This window comes from Drosophila grimshawi, unplaced genomic scaffold, assembly GCF_018153295.1.
Source record: "Drosophila grimshawi isolate 15287-2541.00 unplaced genomic scaffold, ASM1815329v1 contig_1377, whole genome shotgun sequence".
In the NCBI taxonomy this organism is placed as follows: domain Eukaryota; kingdom Metazoa; phylum Arthropoda; class Insecta; order Diptera; family Drosophilidae; genus Drosophila; species Drosophila grimshawi.
Genome location: NW_025062900.1, coordinates 4,899,313 through 4,925,660, shown reverse-complemented (window position 1 = coordinate 4,925,660; position 26,348 = coordinate 4,899,313). Strand labels below are relative to the sequence as shown.

At 40.9% G+C, this 26,348-nt stretch overlaps 4 protein-coding genes and 3 non-coding genes across 9 annotated transcripts in view; 5 read left to right on the top strand and 2 right to left on the bottom strand.

Moving 5' to 3' along the window:
* Positions 1-849: 849 nt before the first annotated feature.
* LOC6561476 lies at positions 850-2,100 on the top strand. Its single transcript, XM_001989046.3, has 2 exons — positions 850-1,002; positions 1,068-2,100. The coding sequence occupies exons 1-2, from the start codon at positions 910-912 to the stop codon at positions 1,998-2,000; spliced, it is 1,026 nt and encodes a 341-aa protein (XP_001989082.2). The 5' UTR covers positions 850-909; the 3' UTR covers positions 2,001-2,100.
* Positions 2,101-2,420: 320 nt separating this feature from the next.
* On the top strand, positions 2,421-5,843 carry LOC6561477 (centrosomal protein of 97 kDa). The gene is made up of 8 exons (XM_001989047.3): positions 2,421-2,535; positions 2,795-2,958; positions 3,046-3,512; positions 3,594-3,952; positions 4,011-4,274; positions 4,341-4,520; positions 4,578-4,989; positions 5,050-5,843. Exons 1-8 carry the CDS (start codon positions 2,529-2,531, stop codon positions 5,681-5,683), a joined length of 2,487 nt encoding a protein of 828 aa, XP_001989083.1. The 5' UTR covers positions 2,421-2,528; the 3' UTR covers positions 5,684-5,843.
* Positions 5,834-6,623, bottom strand: LOC6561478 (probable RNA-binding protein EIF1AD). Its single transcript, XM_001989048.2, has 2 exons — positions 6,384-6,623; positions 5,834-6,305 (listed from the first exon to the last, which is right to left on the bottom strand). Exons 1-2 carry the CDS (start codon positions 6,547-6,549, stop codon positions 5,995-5,997), a joined length of 477 nt encoding a protein of 158 aa, XP_001989084.1. The 5' UTR covers positions 6,550-6,623; the 3' UTR covers positions 5,834-5,994.
* A 124-nt stretch (positions 6,624-6,747) lies between these two features.
* Positions 6,748-26,348, bottom strand: part of LOC6562776 (protein cappuccino) — a 40,230-nt gene continuing 20,629 nt past the window's right edge. For 2 of the 3 annotated variants that reach the window (XM_032736733.1, XM_032736734.1), the window contains 6 exons: positions 23,646-24,209; positions 13,411-13,604; positions 8,480-9,245; positions 7,383-8,414; positions 7,020-7,320; positions 6,748-6,947 (listed from right to left, as the gene is read on the bottom strand). In XM_032736733.1, coding sequence (XP_032592624.1) covers positions 6,848-6,947; positions 7,020-7,320; positions 7,383-8,414; positions 8,480-9,245; positions 13,411-13,604; positions 23,646-24,209 — 2,957 coding nt within the window. In that variant the 3' untranslated portion in view covers positions 6,748-6,847. Of the gene's footprint in view, positions 6,948-7,019; positions 7,321-7,382; positions 8,415-8,479; positions 9,246-13,410; positions 13,605-15,791; positions 16,417-23,645; positions 24,210-26,348 lie in introns of those variants that run through there. The other variant, XM_032736735.1, reaches the window with a different exon arrangement.
* Trnay-gua lies at positions 19,837-19,933 on the top strand. Its single transcript has 2 exons — positions 19,837-19,873; positions 19,898-19,933. It is a non-coding gene; the product is annotated as a tRNA-Tyr (tRNA).
* Trnay-gua lies at positions 22,268-22,363 on the top strand. Its single transcript has 2 exons — positions 22,268-22,304; positions 22,328-22,363. It is a non-coding gene; the product is annotated as a tRNA-Tyr (tRNA).
* On the top strand, positions 22,929-23,026 carry Trnay-gua. Its single transcript has 2 exons — positions 22,929-22,965; positions 22,991-23,026. It is a non-coding gene; the product is annotated as a tRNA-Tyr (tRNA).

Genomic DNA, 26,348 nt, shown 5'->3' with positions numbered 1-26,348 from the left:
AAGCGTTCGCGGCACAAGTTGCTGCTGTGTGTGTTTGTGTGTGTGATGTGTGTTGGTGTGTGCTTGAGGAGAGAGCGGGGAGAATAGGCAGAGCGACGTTAGCGACGTGCAACACAAAGTAGCAGCAGCAGCAGCAGCAACTACGACAACAACAACAACAGCACTAGCAACAACAACAACAGCAACAATAAGAACAGTTATAATAGTAGAGGAGCAGTGGCAACACTTTCGGGACACGGGCAGCGGAATAGCCTAAAATCGAGACACGTTCGGACGTTAAAAAATAAACGACAACCGACAACGTTGAAAGCCAGCAAAAGACTGAGAGCCCAAAAGCTGTCGCGAGCCCAGCTGCTGAGGCCATCAAGAGAGAGCGAGAGAGAGAGAGAGAGAGAGCGTGAAGAGAACGTGGAAGAGAGAGAGAGTGAGAGAGTAACAGCTGCAAATCCTTTGCAGAACTTTAACTGATTCCGGAACTAAGCAGACTGACTATTTTTAGTTATTAATGATAAGGCTAATTAATATTTAAAAATATTTAAAAAGATAAAAAATATGAGAAACTGTATTAAGTCTAAGATAAATACTGATTGTCATACGGAATCATGGATTCATCTCTATATTAAATCAAAGAACATTGCTTTTAATATTTTAGACATAAAATAAATAAAAATATATTTTAAAAATCGCTATTTACCCAAAAAAAAAATATAAATAAAATTCAGCTCGAAATTATCTCAAGTAGTAACTGTTTTTTTCAAATTTGTCAAAGTAATCACAAACAATTCAATAATTGTCAAATTTATATAACTACATACATAAAACATACCCGATTTAAATACAACTCAAATTCATTTGAAACTTAAAATAAACTAGTTCGAATTCCTCTTTTATTGAGGGATTCCTTTTGCAATGGATGCTTACTGCAAATGTGTAATGCACGGGGAAAAACAATACAATAACAATAACAATAACAATAATAACAATACGCGCAGCTCCCAAAAGGTAGTTGAAAATGTGTCAATTGACTAAATCTTAAAACTAAAACCAATTCCCAAATTCAAATACAGCATGAGGAGCATTATGCAGAGCAATCGCAGGTAAATACGCAAGTGAATCAAAAGCATGCGCCAAAGTTGTCTGTGCATCGCAACAAGGTGCATCGTCTGGAGGGATCCAAGGAAGTGATGCAGAAATCCACACAGACTTGCATGCTGCGCACTCAGCCGGAGTCGTTGCATAAAATGCGATTGCCAAAGCAGCAACAGCAAAAACCACCAATAACAAAAACTTATATGGTATCCCGGCCTGCTCAGCCTGTGCAACCAAATCGAGGGCAGTTCAAATCTACTTTTAATGTGGATTGCGTATCAGGTTTGCCAAGTGAGGATTGTTTGATTGAATCAAAATTTGCTAAACCCGAACTGGACGCCAGCGGCGATTGTGTGCGGTATATAAATCCCAATTATGGCAAGGACTCCAGCAAGACGATGCTATCCGAGGTGTACGAGGGAATGCGTAAGCGATCCGCTTCCCCGCTGGAAACGACCAGCGAACATTGCAATCAGATTAATGCTCGACTCGATGCACTCCTGGCGGAGGACAGTGAATCGGTGAACATCGCAAATTCGATGCGAATGGTGATAGCGGGCAAGAGCGGCACCGACTTGCGTGCCGTTGTGCGCTCGCAGATACAGATGCAGCACGAACTCACCCAATCTATATCGAAAATTGCCAAAAGCACAGAGCGTCTCGTTATGGGTTCAAATCCACAGAAAATGCCGTCGCAGAAAGCGATGGATAATTTAGATGTGAACAATGCGTTGGTCACTGCCAAGGATGTGATTAGCCTCAAGGTGATGGCGCCAATTATGCGACGCGTTCAACGCTTATATTACAACAATCTGCAAGAGAAAATTGAGATCTTAAATGATATGGAAAGGGCCTCGGAACTCGTCGACGAAATATACGAATCTTTCAATGTGCAGCGGAATGCGAAATAGTCGCTAAAATAACTGCTGCATTTATAATAAAAATCGTCATAATAGTTTAGTTGATTGAATTATACTTTTAAGTCATAATAAACACAATATAAAATTGAGAGCGAATTTTCAAAAACAAGTGAAAGGATAACATATGACCCGCAGTGTGACCAGCTACGTTCAGCGTGAAAATGCCCAGAAAAGCATCGATATTTTATGGCATCGATATCGCGAACTACAGCTATTAAACCACATTTAGTTCTTATTTAGGTATTAATATTTAAGCTACAGCCTAAACCAAATTATTGCTTAATGTAATAATATGAATATTATTAAAATTGGAAAATTTGTGGCTTGCTGCTAACAGTTAACAGTGCAAATGTTAATGTAAAAGCTGCAAGTCGCTTGTAGCCCTGGTTTCAAATGGTGGGGGTCTCACATTCCCAAACATTGATTTTTCGTTATTGGACGCCAGTGAATGCTGCCAAATTGGCCTAACGCAAGCCAAATTTGTTAACAACAACTAAAGGAATTTATCGGCTAACAAAAATGAGCGGTAAGCTTACAAAAAAAGAAAACTACTACAACAGCAGCTTAAACAATGTGTGCAAAACACAGCATTGTTTATTATTTTGCTGCTGTTGGCGTCTGTGGCATGCATTGCAATGTGGAGCCTACTTTGAGGAGGGGTTGCGAGTTCAAGCGTCCGCCCAGAACCACCCCCAACACCTGCCACGATGACTTCATCAGTGTTTTTCTTTCTCTCTCTCTCACTCACACTTTTGCTTCTGGCGCTCTCCTTTTGTCTGCGACAGGCGACGACGAAAGCTGCAGCGAAAAGCAGACGCTCAACTTGTCCAAGCAGCAGCTGAAGAAGGTGCCAAAACAGGACGATGCCCAGAATATACGCAAGCTAATCCTCGACGAGAACGAACTGCAGAAGATCGACAACATTGACTCGTATCTCAAGATCGAAACGGTGCCTATGCCATATATATATTAATAGTTATATTTATATATACCCAACTTCGAGTGTAATTAATATTTTTATGTAAATCCTTTCCAGCTGTCGCTGAGCAAAAACCAGCTGCTTCGGATGTATGGCGTCTGTCGACTGCACTGTTTACGTGAGCTGAATCTCTCCTTCAATGGCATACTTTCCATTGAGGGTCTGAAGGAGTGCGTCCATTTGCGTCTGCTGAATTTGGAGGGCAATAACATTAAGACCATCGAGCATTTGAATACGAATGTGAATCTGGAGTCACTGAATCTGGCGGACAATAGCATTGGCAGCATCTCGGATGTGTCCTATTTGCGTTCACTGCGCGAACTTAATTTGCAGGGCAATCGTTTGACGCATCTGCGCCAGTGTGACAAATATTTGCCCGTCTCGCTGGAGACGCTAGCGCTGGCCAAGAATAGCATCAGTGATTTGAATGAGATTTGCACGCTGTCGCATTTGAGCAATCTGCTGAGCATCTCCATAACGGAGAATCCGTGTGTGACCATGACACTGGGACCAAATAGCACGGAGTAAGTTTAGCTCCCGCTGTCTGGGATCAGTTGTGATAGACTAGAACACTTCTGACTCATTCCTCTCTTTTTATAATTTAGTGGCTTTGATTATCGTCCCTTTGTGCTCAACTGGTGCATGAGTCTGAAGTTTATCGATGGCTACGTTGTCGATCCCATTGAGAGCCTCAAGGCCGAGTGGCTTTATAGTCAGGGCCGTGGTCGCCAATTTCGCGTCGGGGAACAGGCGCCACTGGCCAAATATTTGAGTTCGGTGTGCCCGCTGGTGGGCAAAGCGCTGGAGAATGAAAATGATCGCAAGTTGAGGCTAATCTTGAGCAAGGCGCAGCATCATCAGCGACAGCTGCAGGAGGAGATCCTGGACAATGCAAATAGCTCGGCAAACACATCGCCATCCTCGCATCGCAAGAAGCCAACGAGTCGCATTCAATCACCACGCTGTGAGATCTGCAGAGCTGCTCTTCTATAAAATATAATTACTAATTGTAATCTTTGTAGTTTCGCGACTGAGTGGTCGTCAGGGCTCACCCGAGTCCATGGCGAATAGCTATCATGGGAATAGCTGCAACAATAGCATCAGCAGCGACAATGGCATCTCGAATCATGCGCTGCAAATGAGCACATCTCTGATTGAGAATATTCGGAATGATGGCGATAACTTCTCGCTGGCCAGTCTGTCCGGCATGTCCAGCAGCGTGACCACCAAAACCTATAATTCAACTGAATCAACGCCTCGCAACATAACGCCAAATCCCTACAACGGTTCGTCATTTAAAATCTATATTTATATTTATATATTTGTGTTAATATTTATATTTATTTATTTAGAGCAACAGTACATTGGCCAGACTCCTGCTGGGGGCCCCTTGGCTGCTGCCTCTAAAATGGTGCCAGTGCCGGAGACGCTGATGAGTCCCGATGTTTGTCCCGCCGCCGTTGCCCAGCGTGTCACCGTCACAGCGCTCAGCTCGTCGCAGCTGCACAAAACCAAAGTCACAAAGAACAAAGGTAGGCCAAGTGAAATAATTGTACATATTTAAACTCTAAAATATTGCACATTGCCAGACAACAAACTGAATTTGCCGCGTGTGCGCAGTCCACAAATGCGACGCATTCAGAGTCCCACAAGCAGTCCACGCAAAACAGATCGCCCGCAAAATCAGCAGCAGCAACAGCAACAACAGATGACTGCAACTGCAACTGCCACAGCGACAACAACCGATGCTGGTGGCTTCAGCACCGATGACGATGGCGAACAGATCAACATTGAGAAACTAAAGACCATACGGAAAATGGCAGCACAGCGACAGCAGCAGCTGGACAACAACAATCTCAATTGTACGGATCGTCTGATAGAGCATGTGACTGAATCCTCGGCGGTGACCATACAGAAAATGTGGCGTGGCTATCATACGCGCAAGAAAACCAAAGACATTGCCGAGAAGCTGCACAAACAGCGCACACACGAGTACATCGAGTAAGTGCAGCCAAAGATTCTATATATCTATATCCATATCTATATCTTCATGTTCCACAGCAAACTCAATAAGGACATGCTGCTGACGAAGGCGCAGTTGCAGAACGAGCGCAAGATTCAACAGCTGCAGATGCAGGCCATCAATGCGCTGTGGAAAAAGGTGTCCACCATGCAGGTCGAACCCAAAGCTGAACAGGCTGAGAACAATACTGAGGATGCTGGTGGCAGCACCACCAGCAGCAGCAATCCAGGACAACAACAATCTCAAGTTTGTTTGGATCACAATTCGGCTGCGGTTGTCAATGATTTGGCCAAGCGTTGCACTCTGCTCACGGATCAGGTGCAACAGCTGCAGAGCTCCATTGGCACCATTGTCAATTGTCTGACCATGGTCTGCAATTTGCCGCAGGATGCGCTGCGCAAGCACATCAATTCCTCGGACGGTGAGGATACGGACTATAACAATTTTGAGCCAAGGGACACAAGCTCCACGCAAACGGATCTGATTGCTGTTCATACGCCACAATTTGAGGATTTGAGCAATTTTCCGTTTACGAAACTAAGACCATCAACACTGGCGCTGGAATCCAAGCATGATGCACTGCACGAGGAGGAGGCGACTGAGGCGACGGCGTCTGCGACTGCGCAGGAGGAGCATAAGGAAAATATTGAGATCTGTGATGCACAGGAGTAGAATTTATTAGCCCCACGACAAAAAGCTTTCCACAATAACATAAAAAAAAAATAGATCTCAGCGCGCTTTTTAATTCGTAGGCTTTTTAAGCTTTCTGCAAGCAATTTTAATTTTTGGTTACAACAAAGAAAACGCCGCAAAACAATTGATGTATTTTTTGTTGTTTTCATTTTGGGTTTTATGTATGTAGTAGTAAAGACACAATTTTGTTGTTAACAGAGAAGAAACTAATTGGTTAAAAAATATACATAGCTAAACACTTTTGTAATGCACAAAAAAAAAACGAATGCATCGCAATTCTTCCTCAGTCTTCAGTCTTCTTCACTGCTGCTCTCATCCGTTTCATCTTCATCATCATTTTCTAGGCTCACCGGTCGATTTGTGTTTGGGGAGAGCGGTTCATCGGAGTCCGAGTTGGAATCGGTTCTTTGCGGCGCCTGCGTCGCCTTCTTGGCAAAACGTTCCGGCCAAATGCCTGACTTTGTGTACTCTTTGACATGCTCGGGCGTTAGAATTTTACTGATTTCCGCTTTGACTTTGTCGCCCTCCTCGATGGGCTCGACGAGCAAGTAATCGCCTCGCTTGACCCACACATTCTTGCGAAATTTGTTGGGCATGGAAACTGCGAAATCAAAATCAAAACAAAACAATGCAATCAATTTATCGATTAACGCCTATTTCACCAGACAAATGTGCTCACCTAGAAAGTTATCTGCGTCCGTTGTGGGCGCTTCAACCTCGTGTAGATTATTGCCGCGACTGCTGACCACACGCACGATCTGCTGCTGGTCCGTGGGCAGCGAGTAGTCGTCCTCCATCATCTCCTTGAGCACATGTTTGCGTCGCGTTGTATTCGGATGCGACATGTTGTTATTCTGTTTATATTGTTTGTTTTGTTGCGGGACGCCAGTTTTGCAGCCAGATTTCGGTTTCCTCAAAATGGTAAGGCGATAACAGCGGTGGTCGGTCGATAATTTAATACACAAACTTTCAGTGTTGCAAAGTGTTGATATATATTTATTTTAGCGCTTTTTTAAATATAGTATTTTTTTGAAATTCGAATGTTTTGAGTAATTTCGCATGGTGTGCGAGGCGTTTTTCTCCTTTTATTATTATTATTATTATTAAGCTTACATAAAAGTACTGCTAATTTTGAACTAACAACTAGTTTTTGCTGCGTCGCACGCGTGCTTTGCATGAAATCCGCTCTTTAACGGAGATATCGCGACGATTTTCCACAGGCACCTGTTTCGGTTTCTTGATGCTGTCAGAGAGAAAAACAAATAAAAATCGTTAGATGGCTGCAGTAAATTTTGCTTATTTGAGTTATGCTTACATTTCATTTCTCAGGTTTGTTAGTTCCTTCTTCCAAATGTCCTTAAAATCGTTGGTGAAATTAGTCCAATAACCAAAGAACTGATCGGGCATACACTGAGCCAATGTCAGAGTACAGCCCTTGGGCGAGAAGTGATAGAAGCGCATAGTTTCCAGGAAGAGATCACGGCACTCATCGATAAGCTGATTCAATTTGGCAACCGATTTCTCAGCACTCGCCGTAAACTCTTCCATTTTCGACTTGAAGGGTTCGGTATTATTACTGGATGCACTCAGCACCAGGGCCGTAGTCTGCTTACAAGCTGTGCAATGAAGAAGGGATATGAGTCGCTGTAGAGATTTATTTCTATAGTTGCAAACTTACCCATGAGCTTCTTGTTGAGTTCCTTGATCTGTTGCTGCACCTCGTCAAAGTCCAGCTGGGCGGCACGTTCTACATCCGAGGGTTCGGGAATGGGCAGCGTCATCTCCTGCAGCGTTCGCTCCTTGCGTCGTTGTGCTATGTAGGTGCGCACAATGAAGTGGAGCAGTGTTGTGTGCGACTCCTTCGACTTGACATCCTTCAGTTTGCCAAGTATATCGAGATTGAAGCCATCTGCCTGACCACGCTGTCGATTGCCACCGTTCATGTAATTGCCCAGCGTCAGTATGATGGAGAAGACAAGCTTCAGATCCTCGCTCTCCATCAGCTGCTGCGAGAGCTGGGAAACAATCTCCAGCTTGCGCAGGAGTAGCGTCACAGATTCCTCGAATTCGGCTTGGAAGACTATGCACGAGATGCGCTCACTGGCCATGGAGATGAGGGAGATGTCGCGCAGAAATTGCTCCGGATGATCGAGTGGAATATCACCGCCATCCGCCTCCTTGATACGCTGCAACTCTTCATCCGTTGCACGCATATGACTAATCTGCTGCAGCGTTTCGAGGCTAATCACTGAGGTGTCCACATTGTAAATCGCATGCTCAATCTCACTGGACGGCATATGCAGACTTCTGGAGAAGATGCCCACATTCCTCGAACGTTTCGGATCCAGCACCTTGATGGATTTCTCACGTTTCAGTTTGAGCTCCTTTGGCTTGCTAACTGGTGCGATTGCCTGGCGCGAGAAGAGCTCGGTAAATTCATCGATATTGTCCAGTGGCGTCTCATCAATCTCAGTCCACATCTCTTTAGTGGGTGGAGCTGGTGCGGGTACCGCTGCGGCGGCAGGAACTGGCGACGTTGAGGGAACAGCAGCTGTGGGCAGCTCTTCCGGCGAGCTGGTGTTATTATCTGTGCTATCCGTTGAGTTGGCCACCGAAGGTGGACGCGGCACGGGCGGCGCACACGTCACAATCCGTGTCCAATAAAGCGGACGCATCGGCTTTGGCGGATTAACGGCACTCTTACGTTGTACTGCAGATAAATAGAATGAAAGGAGATATATCGGATATTCCCAGTAGCTTTTCGATTTCACTTACCGCTTGTGCGAAGGAACCAGTTGCCCTCAGCGGGATCTGGCAGTGGTGCGGGCGAGATCGCTGTGCCCGACTTGGAGGTGCTCAGCGGGGGTGGCGGCGGTGGCATATTGCCAGCATTGGGAAGGGCAGGCGGTGCTGGTGGCGGCGGCGGGGGTGGTCCACCAATACCAGGTGGTGGTGGTGGCGGTGGCGGTGGCGCACCGGCGGCTGCTTGGCCGGGCACAGGCGGTGGCGGTGGGGGAGGTGGTGGCGGCGGCGGTGGTGCTGCTGCTGCTGCAATTGCTGGAGCAGCAGTTGCACCATTTTGTTGCTCTTGGGCAGCGGCACACTTGCAGGAGCCGAGACACAGTTCGTCATTGGTTTGACTGGCGGCATCCGCAAAGCATTTGCTCTCCTGCGGTTTATTGTACTCGTAAATGGTTGCCTCGCTGGCGTTGAGGAGCTCCGTGAAATTGATGCAGCGCTTCGAGGGACGCCTCGGTGGCTCATCCACGCTGCTCAGCAGCTCATTGACAACAGCATGGACTTCGGCCAGAGTGGCACAATTGAGCAGACGCTTGCGCAGTATGTGTTGCAGTGTCTTCTGGCTGTCGGTCAGCGTGGAGCCGGCGCCTTCCAAGGGTTTCTGTGAGGCAGCTGCCGCTGCTGCAGCCGCCGCTGGTGTGCTGGAGAATGGCCAGGCGGCAACCTTATCCAGTTTGCCGGGTGTGAGGGGCAGCGATGTGGTTGGCTGCTCCGTGTGCGTCCACTGGTACATCTCATAGGGCTGTAGCAAAAAGAATGGGGTATAAAAATAGAGAGTTAAGCTTGGAGATTAGCCCATTGACTTCTAATTGCAGCTGGAGTGCAGCAAACCCTTTGAGCCCGGGCTCAAGTGTGTGTGTGTGTGTTGTGTGTGTGAGGCAAGCGACAAAAACTTAAAAGCCATCCGCTCTCTAACCCCATCATCATCTATCCCTACCCACTCCCCTCTCCTCTCCAACCCTTCTCTTGCTCCTGTTATCCCCAGGCGTTAACTACACTCTGAACTTTGAAAGCTCAGCTCTTCAAATTGTGCACACGTCATTGTTGCCACTGTTACTGTTGCAAGTGTTTCCCTTTGGCAAATTTCCCATTTGGGGAATGCAAAGTCAGTTTTTAATGCCTTTCGGAAAATTGTGCCAGCATAACTATGAAATCCAGTTGGATTTGACTTTTTGATATTCAAAAGTTGTTGCTGGCCAATATTTGTCTAGCTGACAAATGAGTTTCTTAACTTGGCTTTTACGCAGAAAAATATTTGTATTTTTTATTAGTATTTAATTTAATTTATTCCCATTAATGTTTAAGATATGTTAAATCTTTGATTTGTTTTATTTTTAACATTCTAAGTTTTAAATATTTGCAATTTTTCATTTCTAGTTGTAAATAATTCTAGAAATTTTAGTTTTTTTAAATATGTTGACTGTTCATATTTATTCATTAATTAAAGAATTTGTATTTTTAGAGAACATCTTTTATTTGTATAGTTTTTGCACTAGTACAAATATTATCCCAGCTATTTTTTAGGGCATTTCAAGTTCGACATTGCCTCACTCTGGTTTTTATGCGTTTCTGGATTTATTGTTGCACTTTTTGCTGCTTACCTATTTTGGCGTTGTCATGCGAGAGATTCATTTGGGTTGGGTTGGGTTATCTTGAGATTAGGATGCTTGAGGTGGAAGGGTTGCGCGTGATTTGAGGGCGGCGAAAATGGCTCTTTTGGGTTGCACGCAATGCGACGGCATGCAAATTGTTGGCACCGCCAAAGTGCCAACACTTGAGTAAATGGCATTAAGTGCAATAAACGTGACCACGCCCACTTACATACAGACACACACACAGACACCCACACAGAGACACACAGAGATACACAGAGACACACTCTCACAGAGACACTGCTTTCCCAGCAGCTGAGTGTGGCAGCTGCTGCACTTGATTTACATTCGTCATACCAATGGATGATGCCACAACTCATCAGCATGATGTGATTAGCGGCTTGTGGGGGGTATGAGTGTGTGGGTGTGTGTCTGTGTGTGTGTGCGTGTGTGACTATGTGTGAAACGGCTTCACATAATTGAATTTGAATATTTAATTGCATTTCGTGACGTTGATTTAAGAAGTTACTAAAAGAACAATTGAGTTACTGCTGATTAGTTTTGAAAATGCTTACCTAAATACTTTTGACTACTTTTGACTTGAGTAGTTGAGTAATTATACTAAAATCCATATTAAGACTAATCATTATCTACTTTTGAGATTGAATGATATTTGATATTGGTACTATTACAAGCCAACTTTTTTGATTCAGGCTCAAGTATCAAAATATATTCTGATTGTGTTCGTTTTGAGTGTGTTATATATATTAAATATTTAATATAGTTAATATTTATACATGCATATGTATATTTCTTGCTATTCTTTTTTAAATCTTCATTGACAGTTAGAATACTGCTTTAATCATCTAAAAATCTGTTTGCATTCCGCACCAAATCTCTCATTTTATTGTTGCACTAAATTGGTTTTTCTTATCTAAAATCAGGTCCACATTAATACCCTGTAATTTGAACTATTTACGTTTCGTTGCGCTTAAAAATCCAAAAAACCCAACTGAGGAGCAGGGGGTCTGTTTAAGAAAAGTTGTCCCTTCTTTGATTTTCATTTTGAGATGCGATGCGCCGAGCACAAAAGAATAATAAACGCTAAACTTGCCGCAAAGTAATAAAAACGCACAAAACTTTCAATGAGCTGCAACAACAGTAAAACGAGAGTGGCGAAAAATGAGGGAGTAGGGGGTTGGGGGTTGGGGGTTGGACTGTTTAGGGGGGTAAGTTGTATGGGAATCAAGCTTAAGCTTGCCAAGTATCTTTCTGGCCTGTTGCCCAAAAACTTGATGACGCGCACATTGACAACGGACACGCAGGACACGCAGGACACAGGAGGACACATTGGGGCGCAAGTAGTAAGAATTTTGTGATATCATAATCTGGTCGAGCTCAAGTATCATCACATAGAAAATCACTTAACGCTGTTGTCTGCTCGTTTTTGGCGGACTTGGACTTTTGCTCAGAGGGATTTGATGTTAAGCTGCTGTGGCTAAAACTTTTGGCCTAAACTAATTTGGGCCAAAAGACGAGTGCTTGATTATTTGTTAGTGTTGTTCTTGTGTGTGTGTGCGTGTTTGTGTGTGGCAAGCCAACACTAACAGTATCTGAGTCTCACAGCCTCAGTCTCAGTCTCTCAGTCTCATTCTCTTGTGTAATGTCTTCAGGCCAATAACACTTAACGTTAACTATAGGTAAGAGCCAAAGAAAGCCAACACGTGAATGTAGTAGAGGGTGTTGTGGGGAGCATTTTCTCAATTGTGCCTAGGTTAACCAGCAATTAAAGCAGCAAAGCGTCAAGAGATTTTGTTTAGATAGCCTTTCAGAGCCACAGGAGTAGCTGAGGCGGTGTGGCAACGAGGAGGGACGGAGCAACGTTGGCCAAAAAGCAAACGTATTACATAGTCCATTAGTCAGCCGCACCCAGAGTGAGTTGGAGAGTCAAACAAACTGCTGCTGCTGCAATTACCCCCAAACACCCCTTCGCCCACTTCCTTAGAGAAGTTACTCAGCGTTTGAAGAGTGCTTTAAAGGGGTAAACTAAAATTGTGGGAATTTTAATTTATAATTCTGAGTTCATGCCTCGAATATAGTATTTTTTTAATTATTCATGTTTGTAATATAATAACTTTGTCCAAGTACAACTAGATATTATAAAGAATAATTTGTGGTTCTATATAACCATTTTAATATTTGAGATTTCGTTATAAATTTCTCATTATTTGTAATTTTGCACAGAAAACGGTATTTTTCAAATTGAAGAGTTTGTTGTTATCGGTTATAGATTTGCATCTACATAAGTTATCGATAACATAATGGAAACTTTATGTGTGTATCTACCATACGAGAACTATTGTTCAAAATTTAAAGTTTATAGTTTAAATAAATCGGTTTGCAGACTGACAAACGGATATGGCTAAATTGATTCGGCTATTGAATCAGGAATATCAGGAATATATAGATAATTTATGGCTCTTTCTACCTATTATAAAGATTTGCACAAGTTTTCTTAAAAAACATGTAATATTTTCAATGAATTCACCCTAAATAAATAAAGCAAATTTAGCATTTAGAACAATTTCCTATTAAATAAAAGTAGTCCTGCTGTCTGCAGGATATCTGTCAGCTAAGCACTCCCGAGTATTGCAGTGTCAGCTTGGTGATTCCATAATTTAGCATAGAAAAAAGGCTGCAAATTGGGTGCTGTTGGCCAACTATAAACTGTGAACTTCGACAGGGAAAGAGAGAGAGAGAGATTGAGAGAGAGAGAGAGAGAGATAGGGTGAGTGGGCCGAGTTGATGGCAAAGTTTTAACAAGTTCTGACACTTGCAGGCTCGTCACCAGCTGCATGCGGCAGGACAAGGCAGGATGCAAGAGGGGGTGGCTGTTAGCAGTTAGGTGCAGCTGACATGAAACAGCAGCAAGGGCAGCATAAAATAAAAGTGCATTGCGATTTGCCTGGCAATGGAATTGCTAATTTCCGGCATAACTTTGCGGCTCATTTTCGTGTTGGCCAAGTTAGAGAATATGCCCACAAAATGCACACAGAGAGAGTAGCCGCAAGCGGGACGGAGGAACGGCGGGAGGTAGATAGGGAGGGAGGAAGTAGAAACACAACTTGAGGTCCAATTCGTAGCTTATCAATAGCTAATGACCTGCAAGCCAAGTCGCCTGCTCTCTAAACTAAGTTACAGCAATAGGGGGGAATGGGGGTAGTGGGCGTGGCACTGTCGCTCTATTTCCGTTAGCGCCGTGACAACTTCCGCCCGTTGACCAATTTCCCGTGACAGAAGGTTCATTGAACTTACACTAAAGCCGGATGTCGATTCCAACTGCTGCTGCTGATGCTGCTGCTGCTCGTTGGAGATCTGCTTGAGTACGCCGACATATTTGAGATTATGACAAAACTGCAGAGCCATTGCATTTAAAGATTCCTGTCCAACGATGCCCGGTGAGCTGCTCTGCTGCAGCGTTGAGATTAGCCATTTGATCAGCATTTGACCTACGAATAAATGAATGAGAGAAAAAGGATAAGTTTATTTAACTAAGAACTTAGTGTGGATATGAAATGAGAACCTGTAATCGGACATGGAAGTCGACAAAGTTAGCAACTTGGGGAAAGAGTGAAGAAAGATAATATAAAATAATTATGCAACTTATGGATGATATAATATGAGAGCCTGCTACATATAAGTCAGCAAAGATTGCTACATGGGGAGAGAAGAAGGATAAGTATACATATGTGATAAAGTACTGTAAGAAATGTTATGGAATGAAAGAGAGGAAACGAAAACCTGAGATGAAACATGGACCTCAACTTTATTAGCAACTTTGGCGAGTAGTCCAATCATACAACTCTTATTGGATATAAAGAACTGCAATAAAGTACCAAAAACAGTCTACAATTCTAATAGAGCCAAATTCTTAACAAAATCAGTCTACAATTATAATTGAGCCAGATTCTTTTAAATTTTGATTATTGCAAAACATTGTTAATAACTTTGAAAGCCAATGAGAAAAGTAGATTTTGTTTATTATAATTGTAACAGTTCTGAATTTGTTACCACTTGAATACTAATCATTTCTTAAATTTGTTCATGTGAGGAAAGTATGAAGAATTTTTCAAACACTTTTTTTTAAATCTCTACGCAGCCGGAATGATGATCAAAAAGGAACTCACTTTAAAATTCGGGTTTGCTCTCTTTTTCCCAAATGGGATCTTTATACCATTTTTTACTCAATTTTATGTATCATTTTTACTTATTAATATTGGTCTAGCTTAAAAAAGTTCAAGCCAATGGTTGAGAAACTGTTCTGCAAAAGTGATGAAGCTCGAATTTGAAGAACAAAAAAAAAGAAAAGAAGAAAAACAACCTGCGACGAGTCTACTTCCTTTAGTCAGATTAGGGGGCTCTATAAAGTTTGGCCACAGCTGCGCAGCTGGGCAAAAGTTGTACCCACATACTACATATGCGGACACGCGGACACAATGATTTATGTATGTGTGCGTTGGCAGAAAAAGTCAAGAGGAATGCAAGGGGGAGCCAAGGAGTGGACAGCAGAGCTGGGGTGGGGGTGGGGGTTGTGGTGTTAGGGGAGGTGCCGTGATGTGTATATGGGATGTTGTAGACGTGTTGGCTACCAAAACATTAGGCATAAATAAATTTAACTGTTGTCGACACAAAAAAAAAAACCAAGCCAACAAAAAAAAAAACCAAGCAAAAAAAGCTGTCAACAGTGCAACGAAGATAAGATACCCTATATGAGTGATTGCTTTACCTATTAACTATTGATAGATGTTTGTTGATGTTAGTTATCTGTGATGCAATTGATTGACAATTGTGACTTGGTAGCAATTGTGATCGGATCCAAAGAAACAGGCGACACGTGTAATGTTCTATGTTATCTTGTAGTATTCTCAACATTTTTAGTTTCATTTTAAATAGAGACTATTATGTATAATTATTTTCGTATATGTTCAAGTATGTACTCCAAAAAGACTGTATTGATAAGTACAATCAAAGATTGTTAAGATCACTTATAATTTTTTAAGTTCTATTATACTTTAAAGATAATGTTTGAATGGAGTTTATTGTAAGAAGTTATAATATATTTTTAATCTTGTTTTCTCACGATTTCTTGCTTTAAATATTATATTTTCAGACTTGTTTTTTAGAAGTTAAGTTAGAAAATAAATAAGAACATTTTCTATTTTGTTTTAAAATTAAATTTGTTGAAATTTAAATGAGTTCGTACTTTAATCATTTGTTTGTAATCAAAATGTGATTACAATTTTAAAATAAATCAAAACAAGTCAAACTCTGTTTATTACTTTGTTATTGTTTGGGAAATTGTTGTAGTAAACTTTATGAACCTGTCACCTTTTTATAGATTCTGATTAAGTACAATGTTTTGAATGATTAACGAAAATAAATGATTCATTTTCAAAATAGAATTATACTCTACAAACAGTGAACCTGATTAACTGAGATTGCTTAGGCAAACGAAATTATAAAAAGATTTAGTTATCGTTAGCCAATCCCATAAAACTAATCAAGTTTCATTCAGAAATAAAAATATAATACTCAATTCAAGATTCAATATTAAACGAAAAACAGCAGCAAATCTTACAATCTAATGCATAAGCTTGATATTGGTGTAGAGTGTTGTATGGCAAATAAAAACTTACGCTGGCTGTCAGCGCGTGTTTGTGGAGCGGGAAAGGGCGCGGGAGCGGGTGGGAGTCGAGCGGGGACAATGTCCATTGCCAGCTGTGGGTCTGGCGCGTGTGGGTCAAACCGAAGGCTGACGATGTGCACGCTAATGTTGTGAGCCACCGGCGAGGGCGGGCAGACTTTAACCTTAGTGGATGGTGCCGCTGTTGCTACTGCTGGTAAATCGAGTGCGACATCAGGTGGCGTCTGCGGCGGCAACTTTGAACGTGGTGGCTGCTGATGGCGGGTCAGCTGAACGCGTTTGCCCGCCATTGACATTAGCTGCAGATAATGCGCTGATGATTCGGCCACGTTAAACAACGCTTCCGGCTGCGACTGTTGCTGTTGCTGTTGCTGCATTGCCCCCCACATAATGCCACAATCCGGCACACGACTAATTGGCACGTGATTCTCCACGGGTGGTGACTCCAACTCCAACTCCGACTCATAGTTCGTGCCCAGCTGGGCGCGCTTGACGAGCAGTGGACACCAGACATTGCTCAGCACTGGGCTGGTGGTAGTCATTGCTGCTACTATTACTTATTAACCGTGCGACTTGTTCTCGAAAACTGTTTTCAACTAAAGCTCGCACTTTTCACTGTCAACTTTTTGCGTTAGCTTCGCTATTTGTTTCACAAAATTAAATGTGTCGACACTTATCAGAATTGTGAATAGAGCACAGCAAGTTATAGACAAGAGTTAGACACAAGCGATCGACTAGCAGATACCCTAAACTCAAGCTGTCAACTATATATGGATAAATATTCTTCTGAATATTTGTACACATAAAATGCTTATTTGTGGAAAGCAATCTTTATAGATGATCTATATTATGTCTAGGTATATTTCAATTATGGTTACATCTGTGAAATTGTAGATTTTATTATTATCAATAATCGATATTCGTACAGCATGAAATAAGCATAATCTGCCTAAAGAGAACTTATATTCCTAATTTGTAGTCTCTGGCTGTTAAAGTCTCTAACTGATATAAACAGATAGTCGGACATGGCTAAATCAACTTGTCGTTCGATGCAGATCGACAATACATATACATTGCGGGGTCTTAGCTGCTTCATTTTGCCTGTTACATCATTTTGGACAACTTCATCGTACACTTTTTAGCCATTTTCATGGCTGCAGGGCATAACGAGTCAGAGTCAATGCTCTATTTTCGTATTGGTTTTGTTGTTTTCCGATTAGTTCTAGTGATAAGTGCCAGCTGGTTGTAGAAGCGGGCATTGCAGCTACTCTATCTCTCTGTCTCTCTCTCTCTCTCTTCCAGTCTGACGTTCTATTGAACGCCCGGGCAAGGTCGCTGACTATCAGTCATGGCCTGATATGAAGAACTACAAGTTTTATGCTCTTTTTTAGCATATGCCCCATATTTAATCATTTTTATAAAGAGGCGTTTAAGGTAACAGATAGAATATGACACGCACTTGAAAAATTAAGAATAAATAATGTATTTTATTTATATTTTTAATTTATGCATATCATTTTAGTTTTATGAGTTACGGGTTCTATCCAGTTTTTCCTTAATAACATTCTTAAGATTTATGTCATAACTCAGCTTGTAGTAACCAATAACTCATTTTTTTCCAACGCCTTCATTTGTTGGCTTAAAGACTAAAAGAAAATAAATACTGATCTAAGTACTATTTCCATCCTGCAATTAATTTTGCACAGGATATCATCGAGTCAAGCACTTTTAATGGAATTGCTATTGGACTTAATCATGTGTGTAGAGATTTGCATCAGGAGTGCGTCACAAACCAGTCACCGCAGAACTGAGTCATTTCATTAGTGATCCCTGATACCAATAGAAATCAGTGAAACGATAAGCTCAAGAAACGAGGAAAAACATTGATTCAAGTACTTAGAAATTGGAATGATTTCGTCCAAGCGTTGGTCAACTTTCTTTCTTTAAAATTGTTCTAAAATTAAATGCTGCGCAAATCAATTAAAGTGGTTTTTAGATATTCTATATGACTGCAGTAAATGTCCACTTTTAAAGTGTTGACTCATTATACGTCTTAGCCAAAAAGTTAGTGTAACTGATAGCTGATTGCCAACTGATATGGCTACAATTGGTTACTACGCAAGTCATGTTAATTAGTGATAAATATATAGAGACGGAGAGAGACACAGAGAGAGGGCGATAGAGAGAGGAACAGTGAGAAGAAAGCTAAAGTTGAATAATAAGAGTGAAAAACAAGTTAAAGTAATCTATATCTATCTATAGTCTTTGTCTGAACTTAGCTAATCTTTGCCTGAAATACTAATCAGTTCTTTATAAACAATATATAATTATCTGTTTAAATTATATATCAATTGGAAGGATATAGCTTTACAATTCTAACTTCTGTAGCTATCGGATATAGATTTGTATCGAAGTGATGATAAATAGGAATTTATTTTCCAAATTTGTGGGCTTCAGCTATTATCTGATCTGTGAGAGCAGCTTGTTCATATTGACAAATAGACAGACAATAATATGAATACTTTATGGGATCGTAAATCCATCTTTCTGTCTGTTACCTACTTTTGAATAACCCTTTTACTTATTTTGAATGACACAATACTACTACTCATACTATCAAATTTATAGATATATACATTTTTCATATATTTCAAATACGAAAACTGTTCACTTTCACTAAACTTTTCGATTATTATTTAAATATGCATTACTTTTGACAAACTTTCAATCTTTTTGTTGATGGGAAATCTTAAAGATCGACTTTATTTTTAATCTGCTCATTGTTGCCACAAAGCAGAAATCAAAGCGCAATATATCTCATAAGCCCGGCTTGCCCAAACCTATCGAAATGCCGAACAATGGTGATTAGGCTGATGTAATTAAAGCTGATAAGCTGGCGTCATTGATAGGCTCGAAGTGAGACGAGGTGCGGCTATCGCTTGTGGCCAGTGCGGCCTCTGTGTGAGCTGCAGGCAGAGGGAACAGTTGTGGGAGAGACGGGAGGGGTGAGGGTTTGTGGCAGCCAACTTAGCGGCTGGCAACGTTTGGCAACTTTGATGAAAGTGCGCGAAACGGCGGCCAACAAATTTGCATAACTGCTGCGTTGACTGGCGAGCGGGCAGAATCCAAGAAGAGCACGAGCATGCAGTACACTCAGAGAAAAAGTCCATTTCAAAATAAATGAAAAGTTGTTTTTGTCTTCATTTCTAAATTCTTAGAAATATTTTTCTAAATTAATTTCCATTGCTTGCAGAGAATTTTCCATAATTTTACTACAAATGTTATTCAAAATAAGCCTTCGTATTTCTACATTTTCCCAAAAAAAATCTTTAAAACAAGCATTTTTATTTTTAGCAATTATTTCAATAAGCTAGAAAAACGTACTCGTTTCTAGGTTTGATTTCGCTGAGTGTCGGCCAGTTTGTGGGGGTGGTGATTACAAGTTAGGCGTGGGGAGGCGCGCCGCTGCACGCATGCATGCGTTGCATTCATCAACGACAGCAGTCGACAGGCGGACGGGGGCAGACAGACAACACTTTCTACCTCGAAAGACAGCAACAACAGACAACAACGAAAAACTCTGCTGAAAATGAAACGTTGCACAGAGGAAAACCACACACAGCAACAAGAAGAAGTAAGCGTATTTGTGTTGGAAGTGCGCAATATGAGATACCCTAGATTGAGATGCAACTGGGGAGCATAATAGATCTATTAGTGAATGGAAGTACCCCCAAAATAAATACAAAGCAGACATATCATATGCAAATTCATAACTCACAAAGGACCTTCATTTTTCCTAGAACCCATCACATTTTCATAAACATTGACTTCTAGCTATCATCTTATGTCTATCATCTTATGTCTACCTTTTATGACTTATGTCAGATGTCACTTAAATGTGATTTCATATTAAATTGCATACATCGACAAAATTTGGCAGCAGCTGATTATGCATATTTCTTAAAGCGCTGCCAGTTATCAGCATTAAAGAAAAAAGCTGACATTATAAAGACTTCGAATCGGCGCACATATATATACCTTCGATAGCTCAGTTGGTAGAGCGGTGGACTGTAGATTGGTGATTTACTATAGATAGACATCCATAGGTCGCTGGTTCAAATCCGGCTCGAAGGATTCTAACATTTTTTTGTTGCAAATTATTTCGGCATATTCAAAGTCATTTTGCAATAAACAAATGTGACAATCAAATGAAATAATCAAATATTTGTAAATAAAATTAAAGCTCGAGTGTCTCTATATTTTAATCTGATTGAACTCTGGACAAAATTGATCAAATTGATTGCATTACAATATAGCCAAATATACATTTACAATTTTAGATCTGGCGCTTATAGTTTATGTGATCAGCGAGTTGACAAATGAATCGCTTTTAACCGAAACCTGAACAGGAACTTGCCGATTCAGATTGAGAGCCAGAAGGAGCAAAATCTCCAATTGCCAAATTTTCTTATGGAGAATTACCAAAAATGGAATCTAAACTCAATTCGATTTGATGCACTGCTTTTAACCCACACATTAAATGGTTACAGGGTATGGCGTGCACATCTCCCGTGATGCTAGTTGCAACTGCAGCCACTGCTCCTTCATTCCCCTCCCCCTCTCGCTCTTACACGCCCGCAACTTTGGCGCTATATTCGTCTACTAAAATATTGTTTCATTAAGCGTTGCCCAAACATTGTTTGGTACTGCGGATGGCAAAGAGCTGATGATGATGAGGATGAGGATGAGGCTACGGAAGAGGATGCCCGTTCGCAGCTCCTTTTCGTGGATCCTTTTACAGCAGCAGCACCAGCAGCTCTCAGCAGCGAACGCAGGACGTTGCCGGGCATATAAATCAGATTTTTGTGGGTTAACCGCAGCAAACGAACGAATTGATGGCCACTTCAGACAGAGTGACAAGCAGCAGGCTGGAGCAGGAGTAGGAGCTGCAGCTGCAGGCAGAGGCAGATTCAGAAGGACAGTGAAAATTGCGTGGGGCTTTTAGGTTTTCAATGCAGTCGTCGTCCTTGGAGCTTTTGTTGTTTGCCCAGCGAGGCGTTAAAATGTTTGTTTGCATTAATTTGCCGCAGACCTTAGCCTCGATTGCAGCACGCAGTCAGGCGGCATGCAACCAATTAGCGTGCCCTACTCACACAAAAAGAAAACAAGGAGTGCATTTCAAAATGGCCCCAAAATGTGCTGGCGCAACTCAAATGTTTCTCATAGTTGCCGCCACAAATAATTCGCCAAAGCGCAAAAATGTGACAAGTTTTAGGGCAAGATTATGGGTGTAGGAGGTGCAGAAAGAGAAGAGGGGTGGGGTTGGGGGACATGCCATTCACATTTCTGCGATGCGACGCATCGATTTAAAAACGCCGCCCGAAAGTATGCCACAAATATTTGTTTGTGGCAAAGTGAAACTTTAACCTAATCTAATCAGAATCAAAGCGGCGTATAGCAAGCCCCGAGGGATACTCGGAGGAGTTGGAAACACTTTTCTTAAGCAAAATATTCGTCCCTGGAGGGGGGTGGGGGGGACTCGGTAGGAGTGAAAGAATTTGTAAATTTGCATAGCACGTTTCTCATGTTCAACGCTGTCAACTGCAGACGCAACCAAGCAAATACTTGAAACAAATACTCGTAAATAACTAGACAACAAATTCCACAAAATAAATGTACAAATGGAGAGGAGGGGGATTTTTGACAACTATTAAGTAGCAGAATTAAATGAAATTGAACAAGTTAATTTTCAAAAAATTAATTATTTATGTTGGGAAATTGAAATGGCAAGAAATTTGGCAGCCCGTTACGATCATCCAAGAAACAGTCAGCCAAGTTTTTATTTCAGTTCTCCTTAAAATCAATTTATTTAAAATACTTGAAAGCATTCAGAATCGAATTTAGATGCATTTTTATTTACGTTTTGTTAATTGTTCATTAAGGCTATTAAATAAGTTGAAAATGTCAAATACATTTTCATTTTCAGTCTCTTGTTTTTAAAAGTCTTCCACTTCTAAAAACGGATTTATAAGTTCTCTAAACTGAGATAGGTTATAAAGACACCTTTAAAGGAGAGTTGTATGTATATTTATATATATATTCATTTTTATAAATGAATATTTGCGTACTCTAAACTATTATGCAAAACTAAGTTATTTCAATTATGATCAAAAAATAAATATTTAGATTATACTTTAATTATTGATAGCGTTTGTCTGTGGAATTGCATTTGTAGCATGACATTTATTGGGCTATTTTTAGCAGGACGCAAGTGATAGCAGATAGAGAGACATATTACTACGAGAGTATTATGTCTGATCATGCATTGCAAGTTGCTCAATTTTGGACAAAGAGACAAAACTTGGAAGCAGCATGGAGCCGATTGTACAAATTTCAATTAATTTGGTTATCAGCACAAAAGAAAATACCTGACATCAAAAAGACATAGATACGCCGCACATATATATACCTTCGATAGCTCAGTTGGTAGAGCGGTGGACTGTAGAGTGGTTTACTAAAGATATAGACATCCATAGGTCGCTGGTTCAAATCCGGCTCGAAGGATTGTAATCATTTTTTATTTAAAATGCACACAAATGTATATTTGTATGTATTTATGTGCAGTTAAATACTTAACACCTCACAATAGTCTTTAAATGAAATAAACAATGCTCTTGTTGCATTTTTTAAATGAGAAAACTATTAAAAGTAGCTTAAAAATAGCGAAGAAAACTCAAATAAAAGTTTTTGAGTAAGTTTTCTTTTCTGAAACTTTTGGCAGCAAGAAAGCGAAAGTTTACTCGATATACATACATAAACATATAAATAAGTAAATGCCCTTTGAGATATGCTCAACATTTATCGATATAATTGATCAGACAGACAACAACAACAACAAAATCAAGTTTGGCGAATGATTTGCACAGAAATCAAGACAACAACAACAAACAACAACAACAAACAACAACAACAAACAACAGCAACTGCTGCGATAAGCGTTTGCATTCACTTTTATTGAATACGCACTGAAATGTTATTGTTGTTGTTGTTTCGTGTTGTGTTGTTGTTTTTTGTTGTTGATTAAGCTAAAGCAGCTTTTGGACTTGATTTGTGCGCCAGCAAATATAGACCTTCGATAGCTCAGTTGGTAGAGCGGTGGACTGTAGAATTGGGCAATTGAATTTGATAGACATCCATAGGTCGCTGGTTCAAATCCGGCTCGAAGGATCATGGTAATTTTTTTTCAAATTTATTTTTCAAAATTTTTACAAATTTTAAATGCAATTTTCATTAAAGTTGAACAATGTTTAACAGCTGCTGAAGAATAAGAAATGTACAAGCTGTAAGCATTGTCGCCGATAGATGGCGCCAGTCACAAATTGTTATTGTTACATTATTTTGGGGGAGCTAATGATTCACTCAAGTGGCGCATTGTCTTTTGATTGGTTAACTGATTTGTGTTGCCCCAAGGGCCAAGGTGGTAGAAGGGAGTTGGGTAAACTAATTGTTAACTTCGGGTAAACAATGACGAACCGAGAAACGCAATCAAACGTGGCGCACAAAATTGGCCAAGCTCAACGGCTCAAAGACAAACAGCAAGCAGAGCGCACAAAAATGTCGGCATAAATGTATATATATATAAATATGTATATACATTATATATATATATAAATGTGTATATATGAATATACATAAGGCATATAAAAATAACTCCCAACCCTCAGCTCAGCTCGACAGGCTGCGCTTGAGTTGAGTCATTCAACAGAGAGTGAAAGAGGGAGTGGGAGAGGTGGGAGGGAGAGAGAAGAAGAGGGAGAAGGAGAGGGAGAGAGAGAGCGAGACTTACCTTCGAACTTTTCATAGGCAGCGAAGCTTAACTTTTCCGGCACAAAAGATGAGCCGCGTCGCGACCCAGCGTAATTTTGCTGCTGCTGCTGTTCCAGTTGCGTTGCCGTCAATGTTGACTCCTTCTCGTCGCTAGGCGGCGCCACAACGGGCGACTGAGCAGCGAGCGCACAGCAATTGCTGCTGCTGTTGTTGTTATTGCTGCTGCTGTTGCCCACCGACGATCTCTCGACCGAGAAGCTGGCCACCTTTTTGAGCACATTGCTAGACAGCAGCGGATTTGTTGGCGTTCCGTAGCCGGGCGGTGGCGGCAGCGGTGGCGCCTCGCCATCCATTTCCTCTGCCAGCTGCAACAGCTCCTCGCCACCCGCACTAGCAGTGGCAGCAGCAGTGGCAGTAGCAGTGGCAGCATTGTCTGTCGCTGCTGGCCTTTGAGACAGCACAGGTGTTTGAGATGATTTAAACGAAATTATAACAGTTGATTGCGTTTCCAGCGCGGACGACAATGCGGATGACGATGTTGGCGTCCCTGTTGTTGTAGTTGTTGCTGCTGCTGCTGCTGCTGAAATGAAACGAAACGAATCGAGAAATGAAATACATGACGAGGTCGCATTAGTTGCTCAAATTTGCAGAGCGAGTGGAAAGATCAAAACGAATTTGAATGCGTCCGTGGGAGTTGTCATAATGGGGGGGTGGCAGTTGCTGGGTATAAATAGGATACCCAGCTCCTATTTCTGTTAGAAATAAGTCCATCACGTAAATGTTTCCTTTGTCTTGCATAGTAATAGGTGTTATAAGTTTTATAATGACGAACTGCTTTTAGTCATAATGATTACAAAATATTAGTGCATAATATTTATGCATACGAGTATAGCTTGTCAGTAAATCGTAAATATTTAAAATTTACTAATTTACTGAAACTGTTTATTTTAATATATTCACATATCTATTTTATAAAGAAATCAAGAAACTACTCATATCATATTCTACAAACTACAACAAATTGTATAAAAAAGATGTAAAAGATGAGTTTAAAGGAGTGAAAAAATAACTTAATTTAAATTTTGTCTCTTGTCAATCTGTATTTTTTGCTTTCTATATATAATTTAGCCAAATTTTGTAACTCAGCAGATCTCTACTTAAATCGAATTCAGCTTTGTTAAGCAAGAAGTGAGTAGACCAAAAATAAAGTCAATAATCGCATTGCGAAGCGCAATCTTGAGTAAATTTTATATCTTAAGAGGCATCGTTTTGGTATTCTATATAAATGCGTTATTAAATGCTGCAAGCAAGAGAGCAGAACATGGCCAAGTCTGCCTCTTGCCAGTGGCCCATCTTCCCCAACTCTCTGGCAATGTTCAATAGACTTGGCCAACATTTGCTTTGTAGGCAATTTCTGAACTGGTGCCTGGTGGCGCCTCTGAGCACACCCAGTGGAGCGCTTATCGCTACCATCATCATTGACTTGTGTGCCCCAAGTGGCAAGGCACCCCACCGCCACCCCCATCTCCTGCTACTGCTGCTGCTGCTGCTGCTGTTGCTGTTCCCACGTGCATCATTCTATATACAACATGATTTAATTAAAATTTAAACTTTTGTTTTTTTTTTGCTGTATTTTATTTTTTGGCAAGGGACTCAAATGATTTAGCGATGGTGCGAGGGGGAGGTAGCGAGAGAGGTTGAGCCTTAAGCCTGTTTCCGGCCAACATTTTGTAAACAATGAAGACGTGTTTGCAATTTTTAAGTTTTTTACAAATGTTCTCGGCGTGCCGGGCAACGAAAACACGCCCACCCCGCCCCCCTTTGAGCATTCTCTGTTGTTTTGCGAGGAGCGCGCAATTAGATGGACATTAAGGGGTGCAGAGTGGTGGGGTGGATGGGAGCTGGATGGAGTTTACTCGCAACTTAAGGGTGCGCTGGGGATTTTGTTTATTTTATGTATATATTTTAGGCAGCAATTATATAGTAGTATGTATACTTCAAATATCGTATGGACGAGCCTTTGCATAAATGTGCCAATAATTACTTTTCAACTTTGTTTTCTTTACCCATTTTTATTTTTATTTTTATTTTTATTTTACACATTTCGGTGACGTTGTTTTTAGGCCCCAAACTGATCGAATCAGTTGAAAAGGCAATGAAAAATAATAAAAAAAAGAAGAAAAAATAGAAGTGGGAGAAAAGTTGGCGACACGAGTTAATTAAAAAACTTGAAACAAATTTGCAAAAAAAAAAAAAACAGAAACAAAAACAAAAACAAAACCAAATAAACATCCCTTAAGAAGCAAGTTGAACTTTATTTTGAAAAAGGGCAACGACATAAGGGTTAATGGGAGCGAGGGGCAAGCAATAAGGGTTATTGGAGGTAAGAGCTTATCTTTTCAGCAATAATATAATGCACGTGCCTAGAAACAATTGAGAAGTATATCAAATATATCCATTTGTATACAAATTGCAATTAGCAGCCTTCATTTAAATCAATGAAAGCAGAAAATATAATTCAATAAATTCTTGATAAGGAATTTTGAAAAATTGATGGGATGCTAATAAGCAATAATAAAAAGAGAATTGGAATGGAATTTTGTTTGCTTAAAATGCAATTTCGCTTCCACGCAATTCAATGTTTTCATAAGAGCCAGTTATGGAAGCTGATATTATTGGTCCATAATGGAAACGATTGTTGAAAATGATTTGAAACCAATTT

What these genes read in the sequence shown, in the direction of transcription:
- LOC6561478 (XM_001989048.2), bottom strand. Translation starts at nt 6,549, where the DNA reads ATGTCGCATCCGAATACAACGCGACGCAAACATGTGCTCAAGGAGATG. An exon ending in GGACGCAGATAACTTTCTAG is followed by an intron (nt 6,306 to 6,383) that starts GTGAGCACATTT and finishes TTGATTTCGCAG; the next exon opens with TTTCCATGCCCAACAAATTT.
- LOC6561477 (XM_001989047.3), top strand. An exon ending in TCGCATTCAATCACCACGCT is followed by an intron (nt 3,953 to 4,010) that starts GTGAGATCTGCA and finishes TAATCTTTGTAG; the next exon opens with TTTCGCGACTGAGTGGTCGT. An exon ending in CGCACACACGAGTACATCGA is followed by an intron (nt 4,990 to 5,049) that starts GTAAGTGCAGCC and finishes CATGTTCCACAG; the next exon opens with CAAACTCAATAAGGACATGC.
- LOC6561476 (XM_001989046.3), top strand. Translation starts at nt 910, where the DNA reads ATGGATGCTTACTGCAAATGTGTAATGCACGGGGAAAAACAATACAAT. An exon ending in ATACGCGCAGCTCCCAAAAG is followed by an intron (nt 1,003 to 1,067) that starts GTAGTTGAAAAT and finishes ATTCAAATACAG; the next exon opens with CATGAGGAGCATTATGCAGA.